The sequence below is a fragment of the Aphanomyces invadans genome, assembly GCF_000520115.1.
Source record: "Aphanomyces invadans strain NJM9701 unplaced genomic scaffold supercont1.3, whole genome shotgun sequence".
Classification (NCBI taxonomy): Eukaryota; Oomycota; class Saprolegniomycetes; order Saprolegniales; family Verrucalvaceae; genus Aphanomyces; species Aphanomyces invadans.
The window spans coordinates 1,675,402-1,698,866 of record NW_008580148.1 but is presented as its reverse complement, the minus strand read 5'-3'; the positions used below and the strand labels follow the sequence as shown (position 1 = coordinate 1,698,866).

Sequence of the window (23,465 nt, the reverse complement as noted above, 5' to 3'; positions counted from 1 at the left end):
TTAATTAATCATCGATTATTTTATTGGCTTTTTAAAGATTGTGCTGCCTCATCATGTTAAAGTGCCATATTTAAAATAATGGGTCGAATTTTAAAATCCTCCCGTGAAAGTAACCCACACTGTACAATTCGATTAAGCACTCCGGCAGAGTCACGAAGTTTGATTGGCTGAAATTATGTAGCATAGGACGACCAATCAAAGCAGCTTGAACGACTTCCATCAACCAGTATTCAACATCATGACCGTCCCAAGTGCCGACTGCGGTGAGACCGTCGTGCTTGAGGACGGCGGCGTCAACGAGGGTGCTGCATTCGAAGCCACCAACTACGAAGATGAAGATGATGAGGATGTAGAGCTTGAAGGCGGAGACATGGAGGTTGAGTTGGGTTTTCTTGGTGAGAAGGAAGTGCACTTGCATGGGCCATACGGCGACTGGGATGGCGGCAAAGTCGGCGGAAGTCCCGTATGGCTGCATCCCAACACCCACGTGGACGTCAAGTGCAATGGTTGTGACAAGAGCATGAGTTTCCTGCTGCAAATCTACTGTCCGCTGGACCACCCCGACCAAGCGTTCCATCGCTCGCTGTACTTGTTTTGCTGCCGCACCAGCGACTGTGCTCGCCTTGGCCAGTACGTCTCGCCATCGGTCGTGAAGACTCTAACACGGTTTGCGTGTCTGATGCAGTGCACGCGTGTTTCGCTGCCAACTGCCCCAGGACAACCTGTTTTACGCCAACCATGAAGACGTCAACTACCGACCGCTTGACCATGTAGACCGGTCGCTAAAGCGATGCGCTTTGTGCGGCCTCAAGGCCATGTTTTCGTGCAGTGCATGTCATGTGGCTCACTATTGTTCCAAGGAGCACCAAAAGGACCATTGGAAACATGGCCACAAGCAGGACTGCCCCCAATGGTAAGCCAGCCGTTCGTCTCGCTAGCACTTACGAAGCATTCGATAGCCTGGCGTTGCAAGAGCTTTTCGAAGACGTTGAACACGCCACGACACTCGAGGATAACGGGTCCAAGTACCTCTTTCCTGAATACGCGATTCACATCGACCCCGAGCCAGCCTCCTCCGTCGCTCAGAACACGTACGTCTGGCTCATGAGCAACACTTGGACTCAAGTCAATCGATTTAGAACGGAAGCCAAGATGATGGAGGCTTTTGAACGAGGTATGGCGAGTACAAATCAGGACTTGGCTCAACTGCAGTGTGTCATGCAGCCCAATCTTCCCGACGGGTCGCCTCGGACCAAAACGAGGACGTGTTTACGGACGACTCGGCGATTGATATTTCGCAAAAGGATCTGTCGGCACTGTTGGGGTCGTCTCCGGCAGTCGACAAGACGTACCTGGCCTTTTTGACGCGCGTGGCGCTCGCCAAGGACCAAGTTCTTCGATACTGCCGATGGAACGAACAAGATGCTGTTCTGTGGGTTCACTCGAACGACCGACCGGCCGAAATTCCGGCGTGTTCGTCCTGTGGCGCACCCCGTTTGTTTGAATTCCAGGTCATGCCGCAACTACTCTATCACTTGAAGCTGGCTGGCGATGACTCGATCGAGTCCCTCGCGGCTACGACGAACGCCAAGCGCGAGCTCGATTGGGGAACGCTCGTCGTGTACACGTGTCCCAATAGCTGCAGCCAGGGCCGCCACGACACTGTCGACCTCGTCGAAGAGTTCGTGTGGCGCCAGTCGCCTCTCGACCACCGTGACGAAAGGTCCAACTAAGCCCCAATTTGATACCCCCAGTCTCGACGATAATGGACTGTTCACTGTCTCGACAAAAACCCCCCTCAAAGTTCTTCCCCACCGCCGGTGGGAGCGGTTGAACCGCCGCGGGGGTTTCCCGTGGGATGATTTTTCACGCGAATCCACGCTATAAATAGCAAGAGAGTGGCCAGCACGCAGCCACATATTCGCAGGAAGGCCGAGACCGCCATGTCGTCGATTCGAGTGCGTGCAACCAACAAGCTGCTCACAAAGATCGGAGCGACCAAACCTAGCAAGAACGTCCAGTTTGACCAGGCCTTCTCGGGGTTTGAGCAATTGCAATCGGGCATTGTCAATCTGGACAACGCCGTCAAGGGATACATTGCCGCGCTTCGAGGTGATCGATCCCTCCACCGTCCATAAAGTCGTGATGGAACGGACCGGTAGGGTTCCATACCGCGTCCACCATATTGAACAGGGCCATCGAAGACGTGTCCAACTTCAAATGCACAGGTACGTTGTCGAGAGCGATCTGCTTCAGGGGTGGGGGCGCTGTCGATGGGCTGCATGACTAACTAGTGGTCGTAGACATTCCGTCCGAGTCGCCCGAAGTCAAGCAGTTCATCGACGTTTTCAAAGCGTGTTCGCTCAACATCGACATCACCCACGTCACGGAACTGGTGCGACAACTGCAGCCTCCATCATTGGATGTTGCACGCATTCTTCATGCCACTTTTGATCCCGTCGCAGGCCAAGGCATTTGAAACTCGAGTCCAAACACCGGCCCAGGGCTGGACGCATCAAGTCAACTTGCTCCACAAGGAATGCGCTGACTTCAACGAGACCCACATCACGTACGATCACTACAACAAGAAGGTGCTGGCACTGCGAGAAGCTCACAACAAGCGAGTCGGGGCCGGCAAGCACGAAAAGGGCAAGGAAGTGGACAAACTCGTCCGGGTAATGCCGTCGTCGGGTTGATCGGGAATGACTTGGGATGGTATCGGGCGGCGTAGAACGAACAAAAGCTCGTCACGATCACGAACGAGTACAACCAAGCAGCGGAAACCACAATTCACCACTTACGGGACTTCTTGCGCCACCGCGACTCAACCTTGCTGCCTCTTGTCCAGCGAGTACGCTCCGTGAGACCCTTCCTCGTGGAGGAGTCGGTTCGTGTTGTGTTTTGTACTCATCTCCGAGCGTTGCATGTCGCATCACTAGGTGATTGAGTTCCGCATCCACTACACGTCGGCAATGGTGGCCGCTACCAAGAAAATGGAGCCTCTACTGGCCATCACGAGCTACGACGAACACCTGGCCACCCTCGAGTCATTTGCGACCAATGGACATGCCGCCGCCGCAACCGACAAGCCTGCTCCACGTGTCAGTGGCACAGCCTCGCACATTGCAACCTCCGACATCCAAGTCAACAAGCTGAGCTTTAGCGACTTCGTTGGGCCGTCGACAGACTCGACGAGTCCGTCCCCTCCAGCACGTGCAACGATGGAGTCGTGGGGAGACTTCGGAGACTCTCCCCCGTCTGCTGCATCGTCGCCAGTGCCTCCGCCTGCTGTAACCTCGTTTGGGTCCAACAAATCCATGCATGGTGGAGCGTTCGTGTCGGCGCCACCACAACAGCCGCAGTCTCGAACGGCCAGCGGGCACGTTGGGCTGGAACTACGTGCGAACAGCAGCAATCGCATCGTGAATGTGCTCGACTTTGCCAGCCCCCCTCTCGAGGCGACCTCAAACAATCCGTTTGGAGGCGGCAACGTCTTCATGGACTTTACTATGTCGGATTTGCAAGGACATGCCACCACCCACGGCGTCGATTCCCCGTTAGCAGGGGGTTTCAACCCATTTGCACCTCCACCACCTGCTCCGGCGTCCCAAACTGCGCCACTCCATGCAGCTGTACACACGCCCACAGCAGGAAGCCCTGGATTTGATTCGTTTGACCTGCTGGGTGCTGCTCAGTAGCGCGATGCCTCCCTCAGACCCCCCAGACTAGATGGAGAAAACGATTCTGTTTCTGCTCATCATTGTAAATTCCACATGCACTATTGGTTAAAATCCAAGGAGTTTCGAATCAATAATGGCCAATCATAGTGCAGAATTTCGTAATTTGAAAAAAGTACACATGGGAACGAAGCGCCGAGCCACTTCCGACGATGGCGGGAGGTGGTCTGCCCAGCTCCTGGCTTCGTTTGATGCGCTGACGACGAATGGGCACACGCCGCTTCTCTCAGAGGTTCGAGACGTGCTGATGGACAAACTGCTGGGAGACGATTGCACGGCTGGGCCAAACCATGTGGTCGTCCTAGTTCTGCAAGACGCTCCGGTGGATGCTTTGGCCGTTGCCGTCGACGGACTGCCGTCGGATACGAAAACCGACCTACTGCCTGCTGTACGACTGGCGGAAGGCGATGCTATTCCCAAGTGCGAGGCCACGTTGCTGTATGCTCCTGTGTCGAAGGCTGAAAAAGACGCCGCGAAAAAACAATTGAAGAAGGCCGTGAAAAACAAGATCAAAAAGTTCAAAAAGGCACATCACGATGTCAAGGGCCCGGAGTTTTACCTTGCTGAGGATGCCGACCTGGTCAAGATCGTGCCGATACCGTCGAACGAACTTGCAACGACGTTTGTCGAGACAAGGCCTTTGGCGGAAGGCCAGCAACTCGTCCACGCGCTCTTAGCCATCGACTGCGAAATGTGCAAAACTACCAAAGGCGTCGAGCTCGCGCGGGTGTCCATCGTGGACGATCAGCATAAGGTAAACGTCGCCGTGTGGCTCGATCGATTCCACGTATGGTGGTTTTAGGTCGTACTGGATGAGTTCGTGCTACCGTCCAATCCAGTCGTGGACTACTGTACACAATTCTCTGGCATCACGCGCGAGATCTTGGAGGGATGCACCAACACCCTGGCCTCGGTACGCTGCACCTTATTGTCCGTGATGTGATTGTGGATTGTCCGCAGATCCAAGCACGACTGGTGGACCTGATATCGGCCGAGACGATTCTTGTTGGCCATTCGTTGGAAAACGACCTTCAGGCGCTTCGATTGATCCACCGCCGCGTCATCGATACCGTGCTGCTTTATCCGCATCCCAAGGGGCCACCTTTTCGGTGCGACTTCCCTACGAGTCCTCCATCATCACGTATGCCCACCCTCGTAGCTCGGCGTTGCGATACCTAGCGAGCACCTACCTGAAAATCCAAATCCAAACCGGGGACGATGGCCATTGCAGCGTCGAAGATGCCGCATGCGCCATGAAGCTACTCCAGGTGCTTTCGAATGCCATACGAGAGCAATGAATTTCAGAGTCTGCTGCCGTAGCTCAAGATTCAATACGGGCCGCTGTTTCCGTCCATTATAGCCCAAGACAGCCATCCCCGCAAACTCATCACAGAATTGTGTCATCGAAAGAAGTCTGCGCTCATTGTGGACACCGCCGCCGCATGTCGGTCCCTCGCCGGCAGCGCGGCCGCTGCCATCCCCTGCACCTCGCCAGACCTAGTGTTCCACCACATCCGCCACCAATTGACCACTGGATTCCCGCCGACCTTTACGTGGGGCCAAGCATCGTGTCCTGACCAAGTCGCCGAACTCGTTCGAGACGTTGCGACGGACCTCCCGTCGAAGTCGTTGCTGCTCGTTGTGTGTTGTCCCAGTGTCCAAGACCTCAAAGCGATGCACAAGCTTCGAACAACTCGCGGTGACCCTCGATGTACGCTGCAGTGGGACAAAACCCAGCAAGACAAGTTGAACGAGGTGGCGGCGACAGCCCAGCGCGGTCGCGTCGTCCTCGTCGCGAAAGACGAAGCCGATGAATAAATACAATGGAATGACCCAACATGTTTCGGCTCCTCGACCTTGTCAGGCATGTTGGTGGGGTCGACTCCTTAGGGAGTGTCGGGACCGCCGGGTTCCTGCGCTTTCTTGCCACACGAGCGTCCTGACAAACTGAAACTCGGCGCGCAGTTCGGGCATGCTCTTGACGTGGTTGGCTGCATTGAGTTGGTGCTGTGTCGAGGGTTTTAGCCGCCGTTCCAAGGTGTCGCTGCCTAGCGGCATCGTGGCTTCCCATGGTATGTTGACCCCGGCTTTGCACCGCCGCACCTGCAATGGGTTAGCTCCCTCCATGACAAATTGACAACTTACCATGTTCTTGGCCTGGGGGTGCTCCGGTGCAGGCTTTGACGACTGGTTGTAGCGAAGCAATTCATCCATTTCGGACGTGAGTTTCACGGGTTGGTTTGGCGCTCGTACACGCCCAAAGAGCTGACGCTTCACGTAAGGAGTCATGCACACATGCCGACCTAGTGGTGTGGTCGTCGATGGATGATCCAGGACTGCCGACGCCACGTCGCTGTCGTTTTCCCATCGCGCGGCAGGGTCCACAGCCGTGACTGGCCGAACGCTGGGCAGCACCACACCCACTTTTTTTGATTTGAGCGAGTCTCTCGTGCCACCATGGGTCGCTGGTTTGGTTTTGCGAACGTGTCCACCGCCGCTGTCGAGTTCTGTCGTCGTTGGATCGGTGTGGTCTAATGATGGCACGGGCACTTCGGTCGCGTCTTTGAGCACAAGCTTAAAGTACTCTTCCAGGTCAAGATGGCTACCCCACAACTTTGTGATACAAACGCAGCTACGAATACGACGACGCCGCACCCCCACTGCCTTGCAAGGAAGACGACACTGCGTTTGTCTTCGTTCAACAGCGACACGTCTGCGCCGTGGTGCAGAAGAGCTTTCGCGGCCACCTGCCCGTAAGAACTGGATGACATGGAAATTTCCTGTCACACGCATGTACCTCGTTGCCTTTCATGGCGGCAAAGTGCAGCGGCACATTGCCCTTGGCGCTTTTCACGTTGACGTCCACGTCTTTGTCGAAAAAGAGTTGGAAAGTGTCGGGGTCGGTGCAGTACGATGCCAAGTAGTGCAGCGGGGCATGGCCTTCCTTGTTTTGGCATCCTGCGTCGGCGCCACAGTCCAGGAGGAACCGAATGCACTCCTAGCTCCATTCACACCAATCGCACATACCTGCCATCCTCGTACCGTGTGGTTCAACAGGGCCGCCGTGAGCAGCGGCGTTTGCCCGTTGTCGTCCATGATGTCAATCATCGCGTTGTGGTGCTGCAGGGCCCGCACCAAATTCAAATTTTCCACTGTCACTGCCAAGTGCAGCGCTGCGATGCCGCCTTTCGTGCAGACGTTCATGGGGGTCTTTCCGACGTCCATGAGCCGCAGCGCTATTCGTTCGAGGTTTTGCGCAATCGACAAGTGGAGGGCCGTCGCGCCATTTGCGTCCACTGCCTCGAACAGACTCGAGTCGCAACTGACGGATTACCAGCAACGGTCAAAGTCAAACCCAACGAGTTAGGAGACACCTACTTGGCGTTGATGAAGTTCTCGACGAGCTGTTCGAGGTGAAAGTGCGTCCCATCGACGCGTAAGGCCAGGTGGAGCGCATTGCATCCATCGCTTGTCATGGCGGCGGCGACCGATGGCGACATGTATCGCAGCAGCACAGCCACACAATCGGCGTGCCCGCCGACAACCGCGTAATGCAGCGCTGTGTATCCAAGCTTGGACGTCGTGGTATCGACGAGGTCGCTGGTTATGGGCATTTTCAATAGCGCTTCCAAGGCGGTGACGTAGCCCCCTTGAGCCGCCAAGTGCACCAGGGACAATCCGTCCTTGTCGAGCCCCCGCAGCTCGCGTGCTGTGGGAAGATGCTCCACGAGCAGCTCGAACACGCGAAAGTCGGCGACTGCCGCGCAGAAGATGGATCGCATGTAAGCGTTTGGACTGGACGGGGATTTCGCGGTCACGTCGGCGCCGTGGGCTAGAAGGATTCGAACAAGCGCGTAGTCTTTGGTCGTACACGCTCTGGCGAGGGGCGTGAGACCGTTGTGCACATTGGATAGCAACGTGTCGCGCAGCGTCGGATCTTGCAGCGAGTACGAAATGTACTCGTAGTAGTGTCGGTCGATTGCCAAATTCCACAACTCAAAGTGGCGCGACGTCACAGTGATCTAGGCATCCCCGACGGATCAAGGGCCGTACCGATCCATATGCAAGTCTGTTGTACCTTGGACAACTGCTCGATTTGGTGCTGGAGACGCTGTTGCGTCTTGGCGGCGGCGTCGCGCTCGGCCTTGCCCCACTGTGTTGCAAAAAAGTCTTCCCATGCCATGTGCCGCGCCTCGTTGGCTTCGCGACGGTCCTGCTGCAGTTTTCCCCGAACCACCAACGAATCGACTTCCACGGGCACATGCATGTAGCTCAGCTTTGCCCCCGTGATGTGGTTGTACGTAAACATGGTCCTGCCGCCGACGCCAAGCCAACGACTAAATTTAAAACCACGACTGTTTCTTAGGAAACGGTACACCCGGTTTTCTTCTTCCCGTTCGTGCGGCGTTTGCTTGGTTCAATGGGGCCTCCCATGGCTGGGGAAGCGGCGGCAGGGATATCTGACCACCGCGGGTCCCGATTATAGCCATGTTCGTCCTTCGGGCGGTGTGGGGACGCGGTATGCTCGGTCGGTTGGTCGTCTTTCTCGTCGACCTCGTCCATGCGCTGGATTGCGTCTTCGTTGGCAGGCAGCGCGACGCGGATGTCATCGAACGACAGACCGTCGTCGTTGTCGTTCTTGAATCGATCCGACTTGGGTGTTGCCACAGCTTTCGCTACTGGACGGCGGACAAAGTTGTCGTCGTCATTGTCATGCTGGGACGTGTGGCGACTCGATGTCGCTTTTTGCTTGGACTTCCGCGTGGGGGGCGATGCGGCGCCGCCAATGTCCGCGACCGCCGCATTCTCGGGGACTTTTTTCTTGAGATACCGCCGGCACAAGTACTCAAACACTGCAATCGACATCGGACCATGTGAGAGCCACATGCAAAAACGGCCACGACACAACAAACCTTCCTCGACGTTTTTGTTTTCTTGGACGGACGTCCGGTAGAGCTTTACTCGCATGTCGTCCTTCATGTCGTTCACTTCGTCTCTGTCCTCGCGGTCACGTCTCAATGCTTGCGAACGACACAGCCACGTACTTGGTTATGACGGCGTCGTCAATCAAGTCGACCTTGTTTTGCACAAGCACCTGGCAAATCGACGACCCGCACGCGTCCAGAACCTTTTGCTGCCACGACGGCAGCGCGTCGAACGACTCTCGGTCGACTGTCGAAAACACATACACGACCGCGCCGGCGCCGCGGTAGTACCGGCTTGTGAGTGTGTCAAACTCTTCCTGGCCGGCCGTGTCCCAGATCATCAAGTGAATGTCGTCGCCATCGATCGACAAGACGCGCTCCATGAAGTCGACGCCGATCGTCTTCTTGTAGTTGTCCGTGAACCGTCCTTTCGCGTACCGAGTTGTGAGGCTCGTCTTGCCGACGTTGCCATTCCCGACCACGCACACCTTGAGGGTTTCTACAACGTGTTTGGAAAATCAAGACGACGACAGACGCATGCGCGAGCACGATGCAACGGGACAGGGACATTGATCGTACTTTCAAAGTCGTCGCAGTCAACATCCAAGTCGTCCGCCATCTCGAGTCGATGCGCCGGCGATGTGGGGGCGGACAACAAGACGAAACTCGCTCCTCACGCGATGAAGTATTTGGAGTCGCGGTCGGTTTCACCCGAGTGAAACCAACGACGAAAACGTGTGGTGGACGTGCGCGATGCATGCTTGCCACAGTGCGGCACCATCGGCAAGGGGCATGTAGCGCGGAGGTGTACATGGGCGAACGAGTACATCGTAGGCGAGTGCAATGGCACACTAGCCTGCATGGATAACCAACCATCGCGTGAAGTGGACTGATATTTGCGTGGTTACATGGCGCGTGCAGATTGTCCTCTACACCAAATAGTCGATTGCGTGGAGCGAGAAGTAGGCTGTCGCGCTGAGGACGAAGAGCACGATCGCGTCTAGGACGACCGAGTCAAGGAGGAGCGTGCACAAACCACGAACATGAGGGGATATGCACGTACTGAAGGTGAAGACTTCCCATGGAGACAGCAGTGTCAATCCAAACTCAAGCTTGTACCATTGGTATTGCGCCGTCACGAATGAGAACATGATGGTGGAGCAGCAGCAGCCGGTGTGTCTGTCGTCGACAAGTGTTTACTTGAAGTGGTGCAATTCACATGGAATAGTTGATTATTTAATTCTCTTCATCAAATCACCTCGACGTGTTCATGTATTCTAAACATTTTCATTTATTCGGTCATTCGGTTGAAATCCCTCCAACTACCGATGTTTTGAAGGACACGAAACTCGAGCACAAGGATGACGCTCCACCGCCGCCAAGCGAGTCGCTGCATGCAGTTGGCACCCGCAATGGTAGAAGAGAGTTTTCAGCAATATGTTATAAGTTAAATGACAACGATTCACACGACGGCGAGGGGGAGGCGTTTACTCATCGCGCAGTTCACACACCGCATGAGGCATGTCGAAGACGCCGCGCTTCGAGTCTTCGTTGAACCACGTGCGCAGGTCTTGTGGGGTCCACTCGCTCAGCGTGCCGTAAAGGGACTTGTCATCGAACACCTCCGTGTCACGGATGCTGTACCCGACGTCCGACTCGCCCTCGCCGGTCTGGCTCCACACGTACACGAGGCGGTTGCGATCCGGCAGCGGCACCGTCGACGGCGGGACTGGTTTCTTGTACACCTTGGCGGTCGTGGCGGCATGGACAATGGTTTCGAGGCCAAACGGAACGACCTCCACGAGGAGCGTGCCCGATGCGATGCCTTTGAACTGAAAGTATCCGTGGTCCTTGAAGTAAAACGGGAGGCTGCCAGCAAGCGGTCTGTCCGAGTGCGAGGCCGAGTCATGCATGAACGCTTTCCAGGCATCGCCGCCGAGCATGATCTGGCCGCCGTGGGCCGCCTTGGCGATGCGGGCCGTCTGGTTGACAATGTTGCCAAAGTAATCGGCGCGGCCGCTCGACTTGTGTGGGCTCACCGACACCGGGACTCCCGTTTCGATGCCCATCGAGATGCGAAATTGAATTCCGCTCGGGTCTTGGCTAAACAGCGCGTGGACCTTCTTCTGGACTTCACCGCACCAGGCAATTGCGTCCGCCGGTCGGAAGAACGCCAACATGAAGTCCTAGAATGTCATTCCATGAGCAACTAACATTCCATCGGACACATGATACACGTACCCCTTGGAGCTCCTGGCACTCGTACCCACGGTGGGTCCGCAGCAGCTTCCTCGACAACGTGCAAATCGTCTTGACTCGAGATACGAGTGCATGTGCGTCGTTCAGCATAAGCGATCGGGCGCCTTCGATGAAGGTAAAAACCATCGTGACTTCGCCTGCGGCGGTCGGGGCGTCTCGCATCGCAGGAGCCAGTTGCTTGATCGACATGAGTGGCAAAAAGTGGCGGTCCTCGAGATGCTTTGGCAAGAGCTGAAACAACTGCAGCGCGTGGCCGCCAACAACATGCTTGCCTAGATCTTCCACGACAGGGTTGCCCAGTTGCACAAGTTGCTCCTTCATTTTCTCCCACACGCCGTCGCTCAATGCAATTTGACCGCCGTGGACGCATTCACCGATGAGACGGACAAGTTCCCGCGGGTCTTGCTCGGGCGGGTTAGCCTCCGTAAACTCGAGCAAGCTATCCGCGTCGACGTCGTCGTCGTCAGATTCGGAGTTCGGACACGCCGAATGGATTGCCATGCGCACGCGAAGTCCACGGAACACTGGCATCGGGCGATGCCGGGACATCTCCTCCTGCGCTTCCGGCGCGCGGAGAAAACGCGGGTTCCATGCCGCATACATCAGTCCGAGTTGCATTGCGAGGCACCACCGCGCCGCGTTGAATTCGGTCTGAAATCCCACGACAAAGTACCCTTCGTTGAATCGGAGCTCGACGCCGCCGTACTCGTTGAGGCGCGACCGGATCATGTGGACGTACAATGACGTCGCTTCCTCCATGAGTTCCTGGAATTGTCGCGCCAGTCGCTGAAAGGCGGCCACACTCACATACACAAACACTGTCGAGCTGTCGAAATCGTCGACGTTGATGTCGATGGACGAGGTTGAGTCGCACGCGCGAAGCATCGGTGTGTTTTGACCACCCATGCCGCCACCCTGCATGATGACGTCGTGGCCCATAACCACGTCCACGGGGAGCAAGGTGTGACCTGACGCTGTGTGAGGAAGGGGATGGTACACTTCTCGACAGCGCGGATCAGCTTGATGCCGACTGACAGCATACTTGTGCAGAACATGGCTTAGTCCACCTGTGGAGGCGATATACGGGTCACCGCGACCGTTCATAGGACTTGTGGAGCCGAGGTCGTCGTTGTCATGCATGTCGTCAGTGCTGTGGACATTGTGGCTGTAAAACTTTGTCGTCGACGAGGATAGTAACGCAGGATTCAAGATGGAACCTTTTCCCCGACCGTTGCCGAGAGATGGGTCGGCACCTCCCGATTGAATATCAGCGGCGGCCGCATGGCGATCCCTTCGGCGGCCAGATCGCGATTGTTCCCCCGCGTGGTGTGCACCACCACCACCGGTAGCACCATGCTGCAATTCTCCTTGGGAATTGGTAAATCTGGACGCGAGGCTTGTGTGGGTGTTGGTGGTATTGGTCTGGCCACGTCCGCCTGTGTTTGTCTGTGCATTGTTCGCGTACCCTCCGTTTGCGGTGTTCAAGTATGGCGCGAGCTCGACGACGATGTCGTTCCGCGGGAGACATCGCTTCAGTAAGCGAATGCAGCAGTCCCAACAGCTCATGTGTCGCGGCGGCGCCTCGAGCGTCGACAGGAAGGTTCGTTGTCGACTGAGGAACGTTTCGCCCACGCAGCGCTGCTGAACTTTCCTTCGAACTTCGAACCCGTTCTTGCCATTTGTATGAATTCAAATTTCGAAGACGATTATTTTAATTCCCATTGTATTTTTAACAGGTGACTTTTGGTTTGTATGAAACGATGGTATTTTTTAAAGTTTCAATACTCACCTGCTCATTTTGTCGTAATAGTCGGGGAGGGGTGCCTGAGGATTGCGGGTTGCGCGCGGCTGCCTGTCTGCCTCGCTCCGTCCACCTCGCAATGTGGCGGCTGTGGTGGGCTTCATTGGATATGGTGTACGACCGGGATGGCGAGTCGAACGCTTCGTTGCTGCCATTGAACGCAACAGAGCTGATTAGGCTGGCTTCAGGGAAACGTTACCTTGTCCGCAGTGGCGGAGTAGTAACGAGTGCCAAAATGATGTGGGACACGGCATTCCTACTGCCGTCGCTAGAACGACTGGGACGGATGGCTGCATGACGTAATATATAGGGTTCAACGTCATACAATGCTTTCGACAGTGATTACAGCATGTGTAGTGGCCGCCGCTGCCCAATTTGATTGTCGTTTTGACGCCCGACCAGTTCATGCGTGGCGCAGAGTCGTCGCTCGCTCCTCCGAGCCCAGCTCTCGTGTTCGTTGCAAAGACCTTTGACGAGCGGGAAACACTGGCCTATCGGTATGGCAAGCAACCAAGCCACATCATGCCTTGCTTTGGTCATTAAAACACTGCGGTGCTTGGCCTCTACATGTCCAACACGCACGACAGGTGCAAATGTCCTTTCAAACGCACCCATCTTGGGGCAGCTGTGCTCGCAACGTTTGGTCTTCGAGCAACCACTGTCGTAAAGTATGCCTCCATGTCTCTATCCACAGGATAGCCCTTTGGTAAATGCATGCATGTTATCCTAACGGCCCTTTGTGCGACTGTCGTTGCATCAAGGCCTGGTGGCCGCGCTGCCCAAGCTGGAGTAGGCCCGATTTCGGCGGCAGGATTGTCGCTGTGATACACGATTTAGTAGGTACTATTAGTAGTACTTGCGAAGGGTTGTATTGGCGAAATAGAGATGCGGAATATGCGATTTCAATTCAATGAGTATACTACGAATTGTATGTACTACTAGGACGTATATCAACTTGAATCCGTTCGATCGTGACAAGATGCGGACACTGGGCCGTGTGAGTGTCTCTTCGTCGCGTCAGCTCATTCGCTATGCCTGCAGCATGGCGAGAATGTTTAGACGACTGGGCACCTTAGCAAGGTCGGAAGGCGAAGTCCTGAACGCGGTGTCAATTCACATGTCCGACGAGTGTGCACGGATTATGGTCGCGACGCGCATGGGGAAGTCTGTGACTGGGGTCGGTGGGAGGCTCTCAAAGAGCTTAGTCGGCGTCAACGGATGTCATTCACTTCATGATTGTGGATGGCGAGGGCCGCTAGCATTCCCATCCTACGAGTAGGCGAGATGACATAGATGCCTCATGGAGTGTTCAACCGCCTCAGCCGCGTTGGTCGCTTGGACTCGGGAAAGTCATTGTTCTTGGTAATCATTACATGGAAAACACAAGAACGAAAAGGACTGGTATTGTTCCTTGTATTATTCTCCCAAGAGGCACAATTGCATGCGATATATCGTCGGCGTCTCTACCGGGCTACATCGGCACAAAGGTCGACAGCATGGCGGCACACAAGCCACCAACATGCTGCATTTAAGAGCGGGGCTTTTCCTTCTTTTCCTTGTACAAGGCCAACAGAGACACACCGGACACCTTGACAACCTTGAAACGGACACCGGGAATATCACCGACGGCATGCCCACGACGACCGAACCCAGCAATCAAAACTTCGTCGTTTTCATCGACGTAGTTCAAGCAACCATCGCGGGGGACGAAGGCAGCGATCTTCTTGCCGTTCTTAATCAATTGCACACGGCACGACTTACGAATGGCAGAGTTAGGCTGCTTGGCTTCAATCCCAATCTTTTCCAAGACGATCCCCTTGGCCATGGACGAACCACCCAACGGGTTGGCCTTCATGGCAGTCACGGAGTGCGACTTGTTGTACGACTTTTGATGCCATCGTTGCGAACGGCGGTGGACGCGCAACTTGCGAGCGCAACGAATACCAGCGGGCTTGTCTACACACAAGTCCCATCACGAGGCCATGTCAGCACACCTGTACGCCGGTCGATCGCCTGTCACAAACCATGCACATCCCATCTGCAGTCACATGAACCCATTCGCATCATCGGCACTTACGCTTGGCCATCTTTTTCAGTCGAGGTCAGGAGAAAAAAGAACTGAATGGGCCCCACCTTGGGCATTTTGGTAGCTCCTCACCAGTAAACAGCAACAGCCAATCAGAATCGCGTGTTTCCTCGCCACCAACCAAAACCGCGGCCGGGATAAACCTCTTGCAAATAATATGTTGGATATCCGTGGATAGAGGACCTGTTGACAATGGATGATTGAAACATAAGAGACCTATGAAAATGGATGCATTACCTGTGAAAGTGTATGACCCGAGATTCGATTGTCAGTGGGAGTCGACACTGTGCGCGCGGCACCACGACTCTCCATGGCCGAGGAAGGAGCAAGCGTGGAGCCGTCCACACCGCGGTACAGTCACGCGTGATGCTGCCATGCGTGGCTACCGTGAACAGCGAACATGATCTTGGTAGAGTGGATACATTGACGCCGCTGATCGAAAAAGAATCGGCCGCGTTTGAGACGTCGACGGCGGCGACCATCTCCAACAAACCTGTCCGACGTGGCAGCAAGGAGCAGTGTGCGGTCGACCGTGGAAAAAAGTCGTCAACGGACGCGAGTGCGACGCCCACCGACTTTGAACTGCTTGTCGTCGTGGGCCAAGGTGCCTTTGGGAAGGTACGTTCATGTCGGCGTCCATGAAACACGCAACAATGCTGGACCTTTGGTTTGTAGGTCATTCAAGTGCGACACAAACCATCGGGCGAAATCTACGCCATGAAGGTGCGCATTCCTGATGCCTGCGATTTTGTCATCCCCCTCGAGTAGATTGTTAGCAAAGAGTACCTGGTCAAGAAAAACTACATCGGCAACATGCAAACCGAGCGCGATATCATGACCAAAGTCGACCATCCTTTTCTCGTCAAGCTCAAGTATGCTTTCCAGTCGCCTGCAAACGTGTACCTGGTCATGCCGTACATTCCTGGAGGCGAGCTCTTCCACACCCTACATAAGCAAGGTCTACTCCTCGAGGTAACCCTTTGGTTCTTTACTGTGCAGTCTGAGGGACGTCCTACCCAGCATACAGCGTGCTTTTATGCAGCTGAAATGGTCCTCGCGTTGGAGTATTTGCATGGCCAAGGAATCATCCATCGGTAGGACAGGCTCGTTCCATGATTACATGCACGCCGTTCGATGGACACAAACCATATACTGAATACTCAAGGCTTGATAATTGCGTAGTGATCTCAAACCTGAAAACATCCTTCTCGATGCGGACGGCCACGTGTGCCTGACCGACTTTGGCCTCAGCAAGGAATTGCCACAAGTGAGTTGAATTCTCATGAGAAGCACGTTGTCATGTCGTGGCACACCAGGACGACGAAGCCAAGACCGTGTGCGGCACCAATGGTACCATTCTTCGAGCAAACTGGTCGTGGTTGACTGGATCAACAGAGTACATGGCTCCTGAGATGATTCGAAATAAACCGTACTCGCATGCAGTCGACTGGTGGGCCCTCGGCGCGCTCATCTACGAAATGGTCACGGGGTATCCGCCATTCCGGCATAACAACCGCAAGAAACTCCTGGAGAAAATCTGCAACGAAAAGGTGTCGTGTGCTCCATCGCATTTGACGACACTCGTTCACCGCGGCGATCACCTCGTGTGTAGCTCTCGCTTCCAAAGTTCCTTCACGCCGACACCCACTCGATATTGAAACAACTCCTCGAACGCAACGTGGACAAACGCCTGGGGTCGGGCAAGTCGACAATGTTCAAAGTCAAGGGGGTTGCCGCCATCAAGCAGCACCCGTTCTTTAAGGTACGTCCCTGTCCAGCTGGATGGACGTGCCGATTGTGATGCCAGTGGCATGTAGTCCATCGACTGGGGCCTCTTGGCCCAGCGCAGATTGACGCCTCCAGTCAAGCCGTCGCTGGCCACCGACAACTCAAACCTCGACACGAGCTGTTTTGCCGAGAGCTTTACGAAGATGCAAGTGACCGTCGACGACAGCCACCACCTAGACCACGGCACCCTCTTCCATCGATTCTCCTTCACGGCGGCCGACGTCCGCATGCGCCGCGAGTCGGACTCGCGTCGCTCCAAAAATCATCGAAACGATGACGACGGCTGCGCGTCGACTCCATTGACGACACACAACGAGGCGACTTTCGCCGAGTCGCCGCGCCACCAGGACGACAATGAGATTTCGTGTTGACGTGAGCCAATTCACCCACAAATTCTTGAATTCAATACAACGTCGAAGGAACCGTCGTCGATTGAGGAGGGGATCGGGTACCATCGGAAGGTATATGCACAAAATCGATTGAATCGACCCATATTTGAGTTACGTTGGACCGCCGTCGACACCATTGACGAGCCCAATATGCTACTTCACCAAATGGATTGTTTGCCTACGACAAACTCGCGGCGAGGAGCGAAATGTGCGCCTTGACGACCTTGGCGGTCTGCTCGACTGCCAGGCGCGACTTTGCGGCAGCGACCCAGTCCGATACGACTTCGCGCGGGAGACCGGACAGCTTGTCGACTTCGACGACTGCTGCTTCAATGTCGCCGGCTCGGAGGGCATACTCCGCCCGGGAAATTATCGCTTCAGCGTCGTTGCCTTGAATGGGTCCGCCGGGCGGAATCAGGAGAAAGTATAGCGCATCTAACACACCACAGCCATACAGGACCATCCCATCGATATGCACATGAAAAAAACGTACTGGCAAAGAGATGGCCGACCATGCCGCCTTGCGACGACTCTGGTACCAACGCCGCTTTCCGCGCCGCCTTTTGGACAACTTTAAAACGATCTTGGAGCTGGGCCACCGACGGCGCGCCATCTCCAAACTTGGCCAACGTCTTCACGGTCGCTTCGATGAGCTCGTCGCCCTTGCCGGCCGCTCGCAACGCGTTGATCTACCCAGCAAGGGTGTCAGGACCATGCACAGGTTAACAGGATCGAGGGTGTACCTCGCTGTGGAGTGGCGCCGCTGCTTCGATGCGGTTGGTCAGCGCCAACGCCGCCACCGACACTTTGTGCACCTTGTGGCTGAATGCTTCGTAGTTGGAAGTGGCGCCGAGGAGTTCATTGACGGCCTTGACCTGCACGCGGATGTCTTCCAGCGCCTATGGTCCATCGGTCGTGAGCTGGTCCAACCCTTCACCCTTTTCCACAACAAAACGTCGTACGTGAATGCGATCAGCTTGTTCATGCTCGGCGGCCGCTTGGATTGCTTGCGTCTTTTCCACGATCGTGTCATGCAACTTCTTGTCCGCTTCGGCCTGGAGTGCCGCCAACTTCTGGTCGAATGCAGCTTGGACGACGGTCTTTTCAGCGTCCACGAGAGCCTTCAACTCCGCTTCGTGTTGGGCGCGCAGCCCTTCCAGCTCATGCCGGGCGTTGCGGGTGATCAACTGGCCATCCATGCTTCAAACCGCTGACGACTCGACGCGCTCATACCTCTTCTTGAAGGCGCAATTCACGGGCCAACAGATCTTTGTGCAGCACGTCTTGCTGGCGCAGCAATTCAGCGTGCTACCAAGCATATTCGTGTGAGCCCTCTCATGCGAGCGCATACTCCTCCACAACAATCACATCGTTCTACCTGGGCATGGACTTCTTCTTCCATGCGGCGCAGCGACTCCATCAAGCGCACGGCTTCCCATTTGGATCGGTTCTTCATCTCGGTCGCGAGCTGGGCAACGCGCAAGCGCAGACTCTCCGCATCCAATTCCTGCCAACCACCCCAACGTTTCAAACACTGCAGTCGTCGTTTGTGCCGCAGTACCTTGATGTCGGCAAGTATGGTGTGGTCCAATTCTTCGACAAGCGCTTCCGCCTCGGCGCGGGCCTTCTTGACTACTTTGTTCTAAAAAGAGGCCATGTTTCATTCGCTACAGTCGCGCACATTGTCGTAGGGCGTCGCACCTTGGTGGCAGCTGATACTTCCTTCGCCTTGTCTTCGAACGCCACGAGCTCCTTGTTCAATTCGTCAATGGCTGCTTGCTCCTTCGCCGACGCATCGTCGAGCTTCTTTTGTAGCGCCGTCGTCGCTTTCTGCGCTTCCGTGAGCAGGATGTGCTCGGCTTTGACGAGTTCTTCGTGGACAGCCGCCTCCGCCACCTCGACCACGTGCTCCGCTTGCTTGACAATGGACGCCGCTACTTCCGCGATTGTATGCGGGGTGTCGTCTTTCTTGGCCGTGACCTTTTCGTCCGCCGCCGTATCGACGGCTTTCGTTTGCACGACCTCCGTCACGGTGACAGCGTCCTTCGACTCGTCTTTTACTACGTCGGCGGGAGGGTCGGCCGTTTTAGGTACCTCTTCCTTCGTCAGCTCCGCCTTCTTGGCATCGACTGCCTGCTTCGATGCGGCAGCTTTCTTGATATCGGTCGTCTTCTTCTTCGTCACCTCGACTTTGTCAACCTGCTGCTTCCTCGTCGGCGACTCAGGAACCACGATGACCGTGGAAGATAGACTCGCCTTCGACGACGGAAATGACGACAGCACAAACTCGCGAAACTTGACAAACACTTCGTTGTCTTTCAGGAAGGTGGGGTTAAAGTTCGGGTTCTCATGGATATAGTACCCCAGCCCACCAGTCGCACCCATGGACGCGAGGAGGACTGCGTACACAATGCCTCCACCGCTGCTCTTCGGAGGTGCGGCCTTGGAAGTCAATGGCTTAGACCACTCGGGCTTTGGGGCAACAGCACCTGGCTTGCCAGTCGCTGCCGGTGGTGGCAAAGGAGCAGCAGGCGGCTTGGCCATGACCGGGGAGTGGCCGATCGGCTTGCTCGGACCGTTATTGGAGCTCACATGGCGGCGAAGGGCCTGGCGAGCGCTGCTCGTGGCCGAGGGTTGACGCCACATTGCGATATCTCCACCCAAAATGGCCGTCCCACGTCGGCCGCCTTCGAACCGGATAAAGATACTTTATCCGGACATGGTCGTGCGTTTCCGCGCGATGCGTCGACAAGCCGGATGGGGACGCGACCATCCCATGCGAAGCGGGTGACGGAAGACGACGACAGAACTTCATGACGACATTCACATTAACAAGTTTTAACTTGCGGCAGGGTGGCGCTGGACATAAGTGTCACTGTTCCATGGACTTCGCGACCATACCTCGGCGGAATCACGGACAGTCGAGTGTTCTGCGAACGTTGTTCGACTTGGATGCCACGATGTGATGGTTGACGACGACGAAGACGACAAAGCATGCTGGCGCAGCAAGTCCTCGGAACTTTCACGCAGGGGCTTGACAGATGCCGAGGGAATCGTCCGGACGGGTAGAGCTGGTGCATGCTCCTGGCTAGACCACGATGGATTCGTTGTGTACCCGTCATTGGCATCTATATCAGGCGAGACGAAGCTCGACGCGAGAGTCGACATGTTTACACGCGACGTCGATCCAGTAGACGGGTAGATTCGCAACAGATGCGACTCTCGGTTGAAAGTGTCAACTATGTTGGCCGCAGGAGTGAGGAAGCGCTGGTCATGGCGTCGGTTCAGTGATGGGGTGAATCGTCCTGTTGGCGGAATTGAATCCTTCAATCGCTGACGGCGGCGGCTTCGGTACAAGACAGCCAAGCATACCAACAGCACGGCGAACATGCAAGATGAGACCCCGATGATGACGGAGGTTGTAAAGGCCGATTCGTCGTTGAATGCCACAGGCAGACGAGTTGTACGAGGAAGGAATGGAATGACGGGGGCACGCGTGGTGGTTGGGACTGGAGTAGTCGTGGGCTGGACGTACTTCGCCACAGGCATGATCCATGCCATGAATTCCTGGAGGTTTAGCCTCGTGATGGTCACCGACGTCGTAATAGCGGACGCCCCAGTGGCGTGGAGTAAGCCGACTATCAGCCCATGTTTCCACAGTTGAGGTGCGACGACGCTGCTACGCATGAACGGGCAAGCTTGTCAAACCAGGAGCACCACCGGCAGGCGGAGGGGGCGCACTCTCGGTCGGTCCTCCTTTCGTTAGCTGTGTTGACAGCGCAAGTGCTCGTGGAATCGAGCCATCGTTACAGCAAAAAGCTAGCGCAATGGGGTTATTTCCTTAATATTTATATTTCACTTCGAGATCGTCGTGGAAATTCCACAATTTATCGCGTCGATAGTACTTGAAGACGGAAATTCAACGCAGAGCCAGCCGCACATGGTTCGACGGAAATGACGGCGCGCGTCCAGACCAGGTTGTCGGCATGGACAGACAGGCGTCCAAGGAGAGGTGGCAGCCCGGGCTGCTTGAATATCTGCTAAGGACGCTCGACCGTAGAGGAAGGCAGCGCAGCTCACCACCACGGAGAGGAGCTTTGTGTTCTTATAGCCTCCGTTGTACTGTGGTTGGCAGGTGGATGCGACCTGTTCAGGAAGATGGAGCATGCATCCTTCCGTAATGTCCATTCTGTAGCGTATGTGCTCAACATCGAAGTTGAGCATGGCATTATTGCCTTCATGACCAAATTGTGGCCTGCTTCCTACGAGAGTGTAGTCGGCCCTTCTGCCCTGTTCGTGCCGTTAGCACTTCCGAGACTTTGCCACAGAATCACGAATTACGCGTTCACACATTACGTTGTTGGGCGACGTTTACACGGGGCACACAGCCAGTCGACGGCGACGAGGACGCAAGAGGGCAGATATTTCGCACCGTTCGAGTTACCGGAGGCACAACTTCTACACGTCCGCGGCCACATGCACGTTGGTGTGAATCATGTCGAGGTATCGCGACGACTCGATCATGTCGTTCGATTCCAAGCTGCTGGATGTGCTAACAAATTCGTGGGAAGGGTGCTCCATCGAGACGAAGCTCGGGTTCGAATTCGTCCCCCATGACTCGGACGTGCCTCGGGATGACGGCGAAAACGTGAGCGACACCGCGGTAGATGAACCGGCCGACGACATGTCGTCGTCCACGGAGGCCTCTTCGATGTCTTCAAGAGGCTGGTCGGTGGCAGTCCAAAGACCACCCGATGCGAAGCTCGCTTCGTCCTCCTCGCGAGAAGTGGACAGATCGGTCGTGCCAATGGACCAGCTACTCGAAAAACGCGGCGATTCGGACAAGCGCTCTTCATTTCCTTCTTCATGATCGCCCAGGATGTTGGAATCCATCGAGTTCAACCTGTAGTGGTGGTTGCTTTCCGACATGAACCGCACCGACTTGCCGCGCTTCTCCGTGTTCAAAGTGTGGAGCATCTCGAGGGTGTCGAGCGCGCGGGGGTGCTGGGATATGGTTGAAGGTGCCCTCTGGTTGAGAAGAGGATTGTGCCTCGAAGTGTGGAAGGCACTGTCGGTCCACTGATTCAGGTCGTCCTCCTTCGAGTCGGCATCCTTGCGTCGCTGCCTGGCGACGACGAAGATCATGACCAGCACCATGGCGCAGAGTGCGCCGCCGCCTATCGCAAGCAACTGCATGTTTGACATCCCAGTTTCGTCTTTGGCATTTCCGGACGTCTCGTTCTTGGCCTTGTTCTGGTCGTCTGCCGGAGGGACAGAGGTGGTGACCGCAATGGTTGGTCGAGTGGGGGGAATGGGGTCAGCTGGAGGGAGCGGTTGGTCGTCTAGACTTGGAGGCGGTGTCTCTGGCGTAGTTGGCTCAGGGGTTATCGTTGAAACAGTAGGCGTCGACGGTGCCTCTGTTTCTGCCGGTGTTGGTGTCGGCTGCACCGTAGTTGTTGGTTCGGCGGTCGGTGGCCATGTCGTCGGCGCCAACGTTGTTGTAGGATCGGCGGTGGGTGATGGCGTCGGTACCAGGGTGGTTGTAACTGGTGCGGCCGTCGTTGGCGCTATGGTTGTTGGGGTCTCAGTGGTCGGGGGAGTCGGCGTCACTGGTGGTGGCGTTGGAAGCGTCGTGGTGGGGACCGACGTTGTCGGCTGCGGTGCAGGGGTAGGCACAACGGTAGGTTCCAACGTCGGCTGCGCTGTCGTTTCACCATTCGGCGGATTTAAAGTGGGTGGGGCGATCGTTGTGATGGTGGTGCCTATGGGGAACGGCCAAGGCCGGGGGAGCGCATTGCTTGCTTTGAGAAGGTTGGGGTGTCTGGCGTCGCAACTAGTGGTCACGACCAGCGCTATCACCGCGATGGACAGAGCCACTCGTGCACTTCCTGTCATGGATCGGCAGGCTTTGGGTGCCGCGCAAACCTAGTAAATGGCGCGCGGCCGGCATGTGCCGACGCGAACATCCTCTACCGGCGCGGATGTCGCCGCTTGACACAACAAACGTGGGACACGTGGGCAAAACGTCGGGTTTATCCCCACATTGTCGAGCCAGATCCGCACGATATACGATAAATACGCACGCAATCACAACCCCAATTTCTGTAATAGCAAAAACGTGTGCGTGTATTTCGTCAAAGGAGCACGAAAATATGGTGTCCTTGGTGCGTGAATTTGACCAGCTATACCCCCGTCTGGTTTGTCCTGCATCGTCCGCCTCTCTGCAGCGTTGCACTGGGCTTTGGACGTATTTTAATTCAGGTTCCTACAAATGTGAAGTATACATTCGATATTTATATTCCCCATCTGCATTTTTTCGCAGATTTGATCGTCTTAGTAAGGAAACCCCATGTAAATTCCAGGCGTTCCGATGCAGTCAAGGAAAACCCGAATTACTGCCACCTTGATTTTCACATTCTATGACCGCATCCTCCCAGATTCCTTGCACCAAACATCTATGGAGCGCCGACAAGTTGGATC

At 55.6% G+C, this 23,465-nt stretch overlaps 12 protein-coding genes across 13 annotated transcripts; 4 read left to right on the top strand and 8 right to left on the bottom strand.

The window, feature by feature from the left end:
- The first annotated feature begins 214 nt into the window (after positions 1 to 214).
- H310_02197 lies at positions 215 to 1,854 on the top strand. 2 transcript variants are annotated; one of them, XM_008865626.1, is made up of 5 exons: positions 215 to 630; positions 686 to 913; positions 960 to 1,091; positions 1,140 to 1,174; positions 1,225 to 1,854. In XM_008865626.1, exons 1-5 carry the CDS (start codon positions 239 to 241, stop codon positions 1,731 to 1,733), a joined length of 1,296 nt encoding a protein of 431 aa, XP_008863848.1. In that variant the 5' UTR covers positions 215 to 238; the 3' UTR covers positions 1,734 to 1,854. The 2 variants fall into 2 exon arrangements, with proteins under 2 accessions (XP_008863848.1, XP_008863849.1); XM_008865627.1 differs by having other exon boundaries at positions 1,140 to 1,854.
- Positions 1,855 to 1,890: 36 nt separating this feature from the next.
- H310_02196 (hypothetical protein) lies at positions 1,891 to 3,834 on the top strand. Its single transcript, XM_008865625.1, has 6 exons — positions 1,891 to 2,112; positions 2,163 to 2,228; positions 2,304 to 2,395; positions 2,466 to 2,675; positions 2,732 to 2,851; positions 2,940 to 3,834. The coding sequence occupies exons 1-6, from the start codon at positions 1,944 to 1,946 to the stop codon at positions 3,696 to 3,698; spliced, it is 1,416 nt and encodes a 471-aa protein (XP_008863847.1). The 5' UTR covers positions 1,891 to 1,943; the 3' UTR covers positions 3,699 to 3,834.
- A 24-nt stretch (positions 3,835 to 3,858) lies between these two features.
- Positions 3,859 to 5,588, top strand: H310_02195 (hypothetical protein; the record flags this gene model as incomplete). Its single annotated transcript, XM_008865624.1, has 5 exons — positions 3,859 to 4,491; positions 4,540 to 4,650; positions 4,698 to 4,846; positions 4,897 to 5,005; positions 5,058 to 5,588. 5 exons carry the CDS (start codon positions 3,859 to 3,861, stop codon positions 5,553 to 5,555), a joined length of 1,500 nt encoding a protein of 499 aa, XP_008863846.1. The 3' UTR covers positions 5,556 to 5,588.
- A 9-nt stretch (positions 5,589 to 5,597) lies between these two features.
- H310_02194 (hypothetical protein) lies at positions 5,598 to 8,046 on the bottom strand (the record flags this gene model as incomplete). Its single annotated transcript, XM_008865623.1, has 7 exons — positions 5,598 to 5,840; positions 5,883 to 6,339; positions 6,393 to 6,484; positions 6,535 to 6,735; positions 6,780 to 7,059; positions 7,116 to 7,759; positions 7,816 to 8,046. 7 exons carry the CDS (start codon positions 8,044 to 8,046, stop codon positions 5,598 to 5,600), a joined length of 2,148 nt encoding a protein of 715 aa, XP_008863845.1.
- A 53-nt stretch (positions 8,047 to 8,099) lies between these two features.
- Positions 8,100 to 9,281, bottom strand: H310_02193 (hypothetical protein; the record flags this gene model as incomplete). The annotated part of the gene is made up of 4 exons (XM_008865622.1): positions 8,100 to 8,590; positions 8,651 to 8,733; positions 8,783 to 9,161; positions 9,242 to 9,281. The coding sequence occupies 4 exons, from the start codon at positions 9,279 to 9,281 to the stop codon at positions 8,100 to 8,102; spliced, it is 993 nt and encodes a 330-aa protein (XP_008863844.1).
- A 256-nt stretch (positions 9,282 to 9,537) lies between these two features.
- Positions 9,538 to 9,857, bottom strand: H310_02192 (hypothetical protein). The gene is made up of 2 exons (XM_008865621.1): positions 9,726 to 9,857; positions 9,538 to 9,662 (listed from the first exon to the last, which is right to left on the bottom strand). The coding sequence occupies exons 1-2, from the start codon at positions 9,811 to 9,813 to the stop codon at positions 9,592 to 9,594; spliced, it is 159 nt and encodes a 52-aa protein (XP_008863843.1). The 5' UTR covers positions 9,814 to 9,857; the 3' UTR covers positions 9,538 to 9,591.
- A 218-nt stretch (positions 9,858 to 10,075) lies between these two features.
- H310_02191 (hypothetical protein) lies at positions 10,076 to 12,526 on the bottom strand. The gene is made up of 2 exons (XM_008865620.1): positions 10,904 to 12,526; positions 10,076 to 10,848 (listed from the first exon to the last, which is right to left on the bottom strand). The coding sequence occupies exons 1-2, from the start codon at positions 12,485 to 12,487 to the stop codon at positions 10,150 to 10,152; spliced, it is 2,283 nt and encodes a 760-aa protein (XP_008863842.1). The 5' UTR covers positions 12,488 to 12,526; the 3' UTR covers positions 10,076 to 10,149.
- A 1,591-nt stretch (positions 12,527 to 14,117) lies between these two features.
- H310_02190 (40S ribosomal protein S23) lies at positions 14,118 to 14,851 on the bottom strand. The gene is made up of 2 exons (XM_008865619.1): positions 14,800 to 14,851; positions 14,118 to 14,678 (listed from the first exon to the last, which is right to left on the bottom strand). Exons 1-2 carry the CDS (start codon positions 14,807 to 14,809, stop codon positions 14,251 to 14,253), a joined length of 438 nt encoding a protein of 145 aa, XP_008863841.1. The 5' UTR covers positions 14,810 to 14,851; the 3' UTR covers positions 14,118 to 14,250.
- A 234-nt stretch (positions 14,852 to 15,085) lies between these two features.
- On the top strand, positions 15,086 to 17,146 carry H310_02189 (AGC protein kinase). Its single transcript, XM_008865618.1, has 10 exons — positions 15,086 to 15,159; positions 15,222 to 15,426; positions 15,484 to 15,531; positions 15,577 to 15,780; positions 15,829 to 15,902; positions 15,991 to 16,075; positions 16,125 to 16,158; positions 16,204 to 16,358; positions 16,421 to 16,570; positions 16,626 to 17,146. The coding sequence occupies exons 1-10, from the start codon at positions 15,119 to 15,121 to the stop codon at positions 16,965 to 16,967; spliced, it is 1,338 nt and encodes a 445-aa protein (XP_008863840.1). The 5' UTR covers positions 15,086 to 15,118; the 3' UTR covers positions 16,968 to 17,146.
- On the bottom strand, positions 17,059 to 19,638 carry H310_02188 (hypothetical protein). Its single transcript, XM_008865617.1, has 8 exons — positions 18,687 to 19,638; positions 18,547 to 18,627; positions 18,364 to 18,492; positions 18,219 to 18,293; positions 17,948 to 18,172; positions 17,729 to 17,884; positions 17,479 to 17,674; positions 17,059 to 17,420 (listed from the first exon to the last, which is right to left on the bottom strand). Exons 1-8 carry the CDS (start codon positions 19,629 to 19,631, stop codon positions 17,164 to 17,166), a joined length of 2,064 nt encoding a protein of 687 aa, XP_008863839.1. The 5' UTR covers positions 19,632 to 19,638; the 3' UTR covers positions 17,059 to 17,163.
- A 153-nt stretch (positions 19,639 to 19,791) lies between these two features.
- On the bottom strand, positions 19,792 to 20,794 carry H310_02187 (hypothetical protein). The gene has a single exon (XM_008865616.1). It carries the CDS (start codon positions 20,670 to 20,672, stop codon positions 19,824 to 19,826), a length of 849 nt encoding a protein of 282 aa, XP_008863838.1. The 5' UTR covers positions 20,673 to 20,794; the 3' UTR covers positions 19,792 to 19,823.
- A 509-nt stretch (positions 20,795 to 21,303) lies between these two features.
- H310_02186 (hypothetical protein) lies at positions 21,304 to 22,958 on the bottom strand. Its single transcript, XM_008865615.1, has one exon. It carries the CDS (start codon positions 22,878 to 22,880, stop codon positions 21,444 to 21,446), a length of 1,437 nt encoding a protein of 478 aa, XP_008863837.1. The 5' UTR covers positions 22,881 to 22,958; the 3' UTR covers positions 21,304 to 21,443.
- Positions 22,959 to 23,465: the final 507 nt, after the last annotated feature.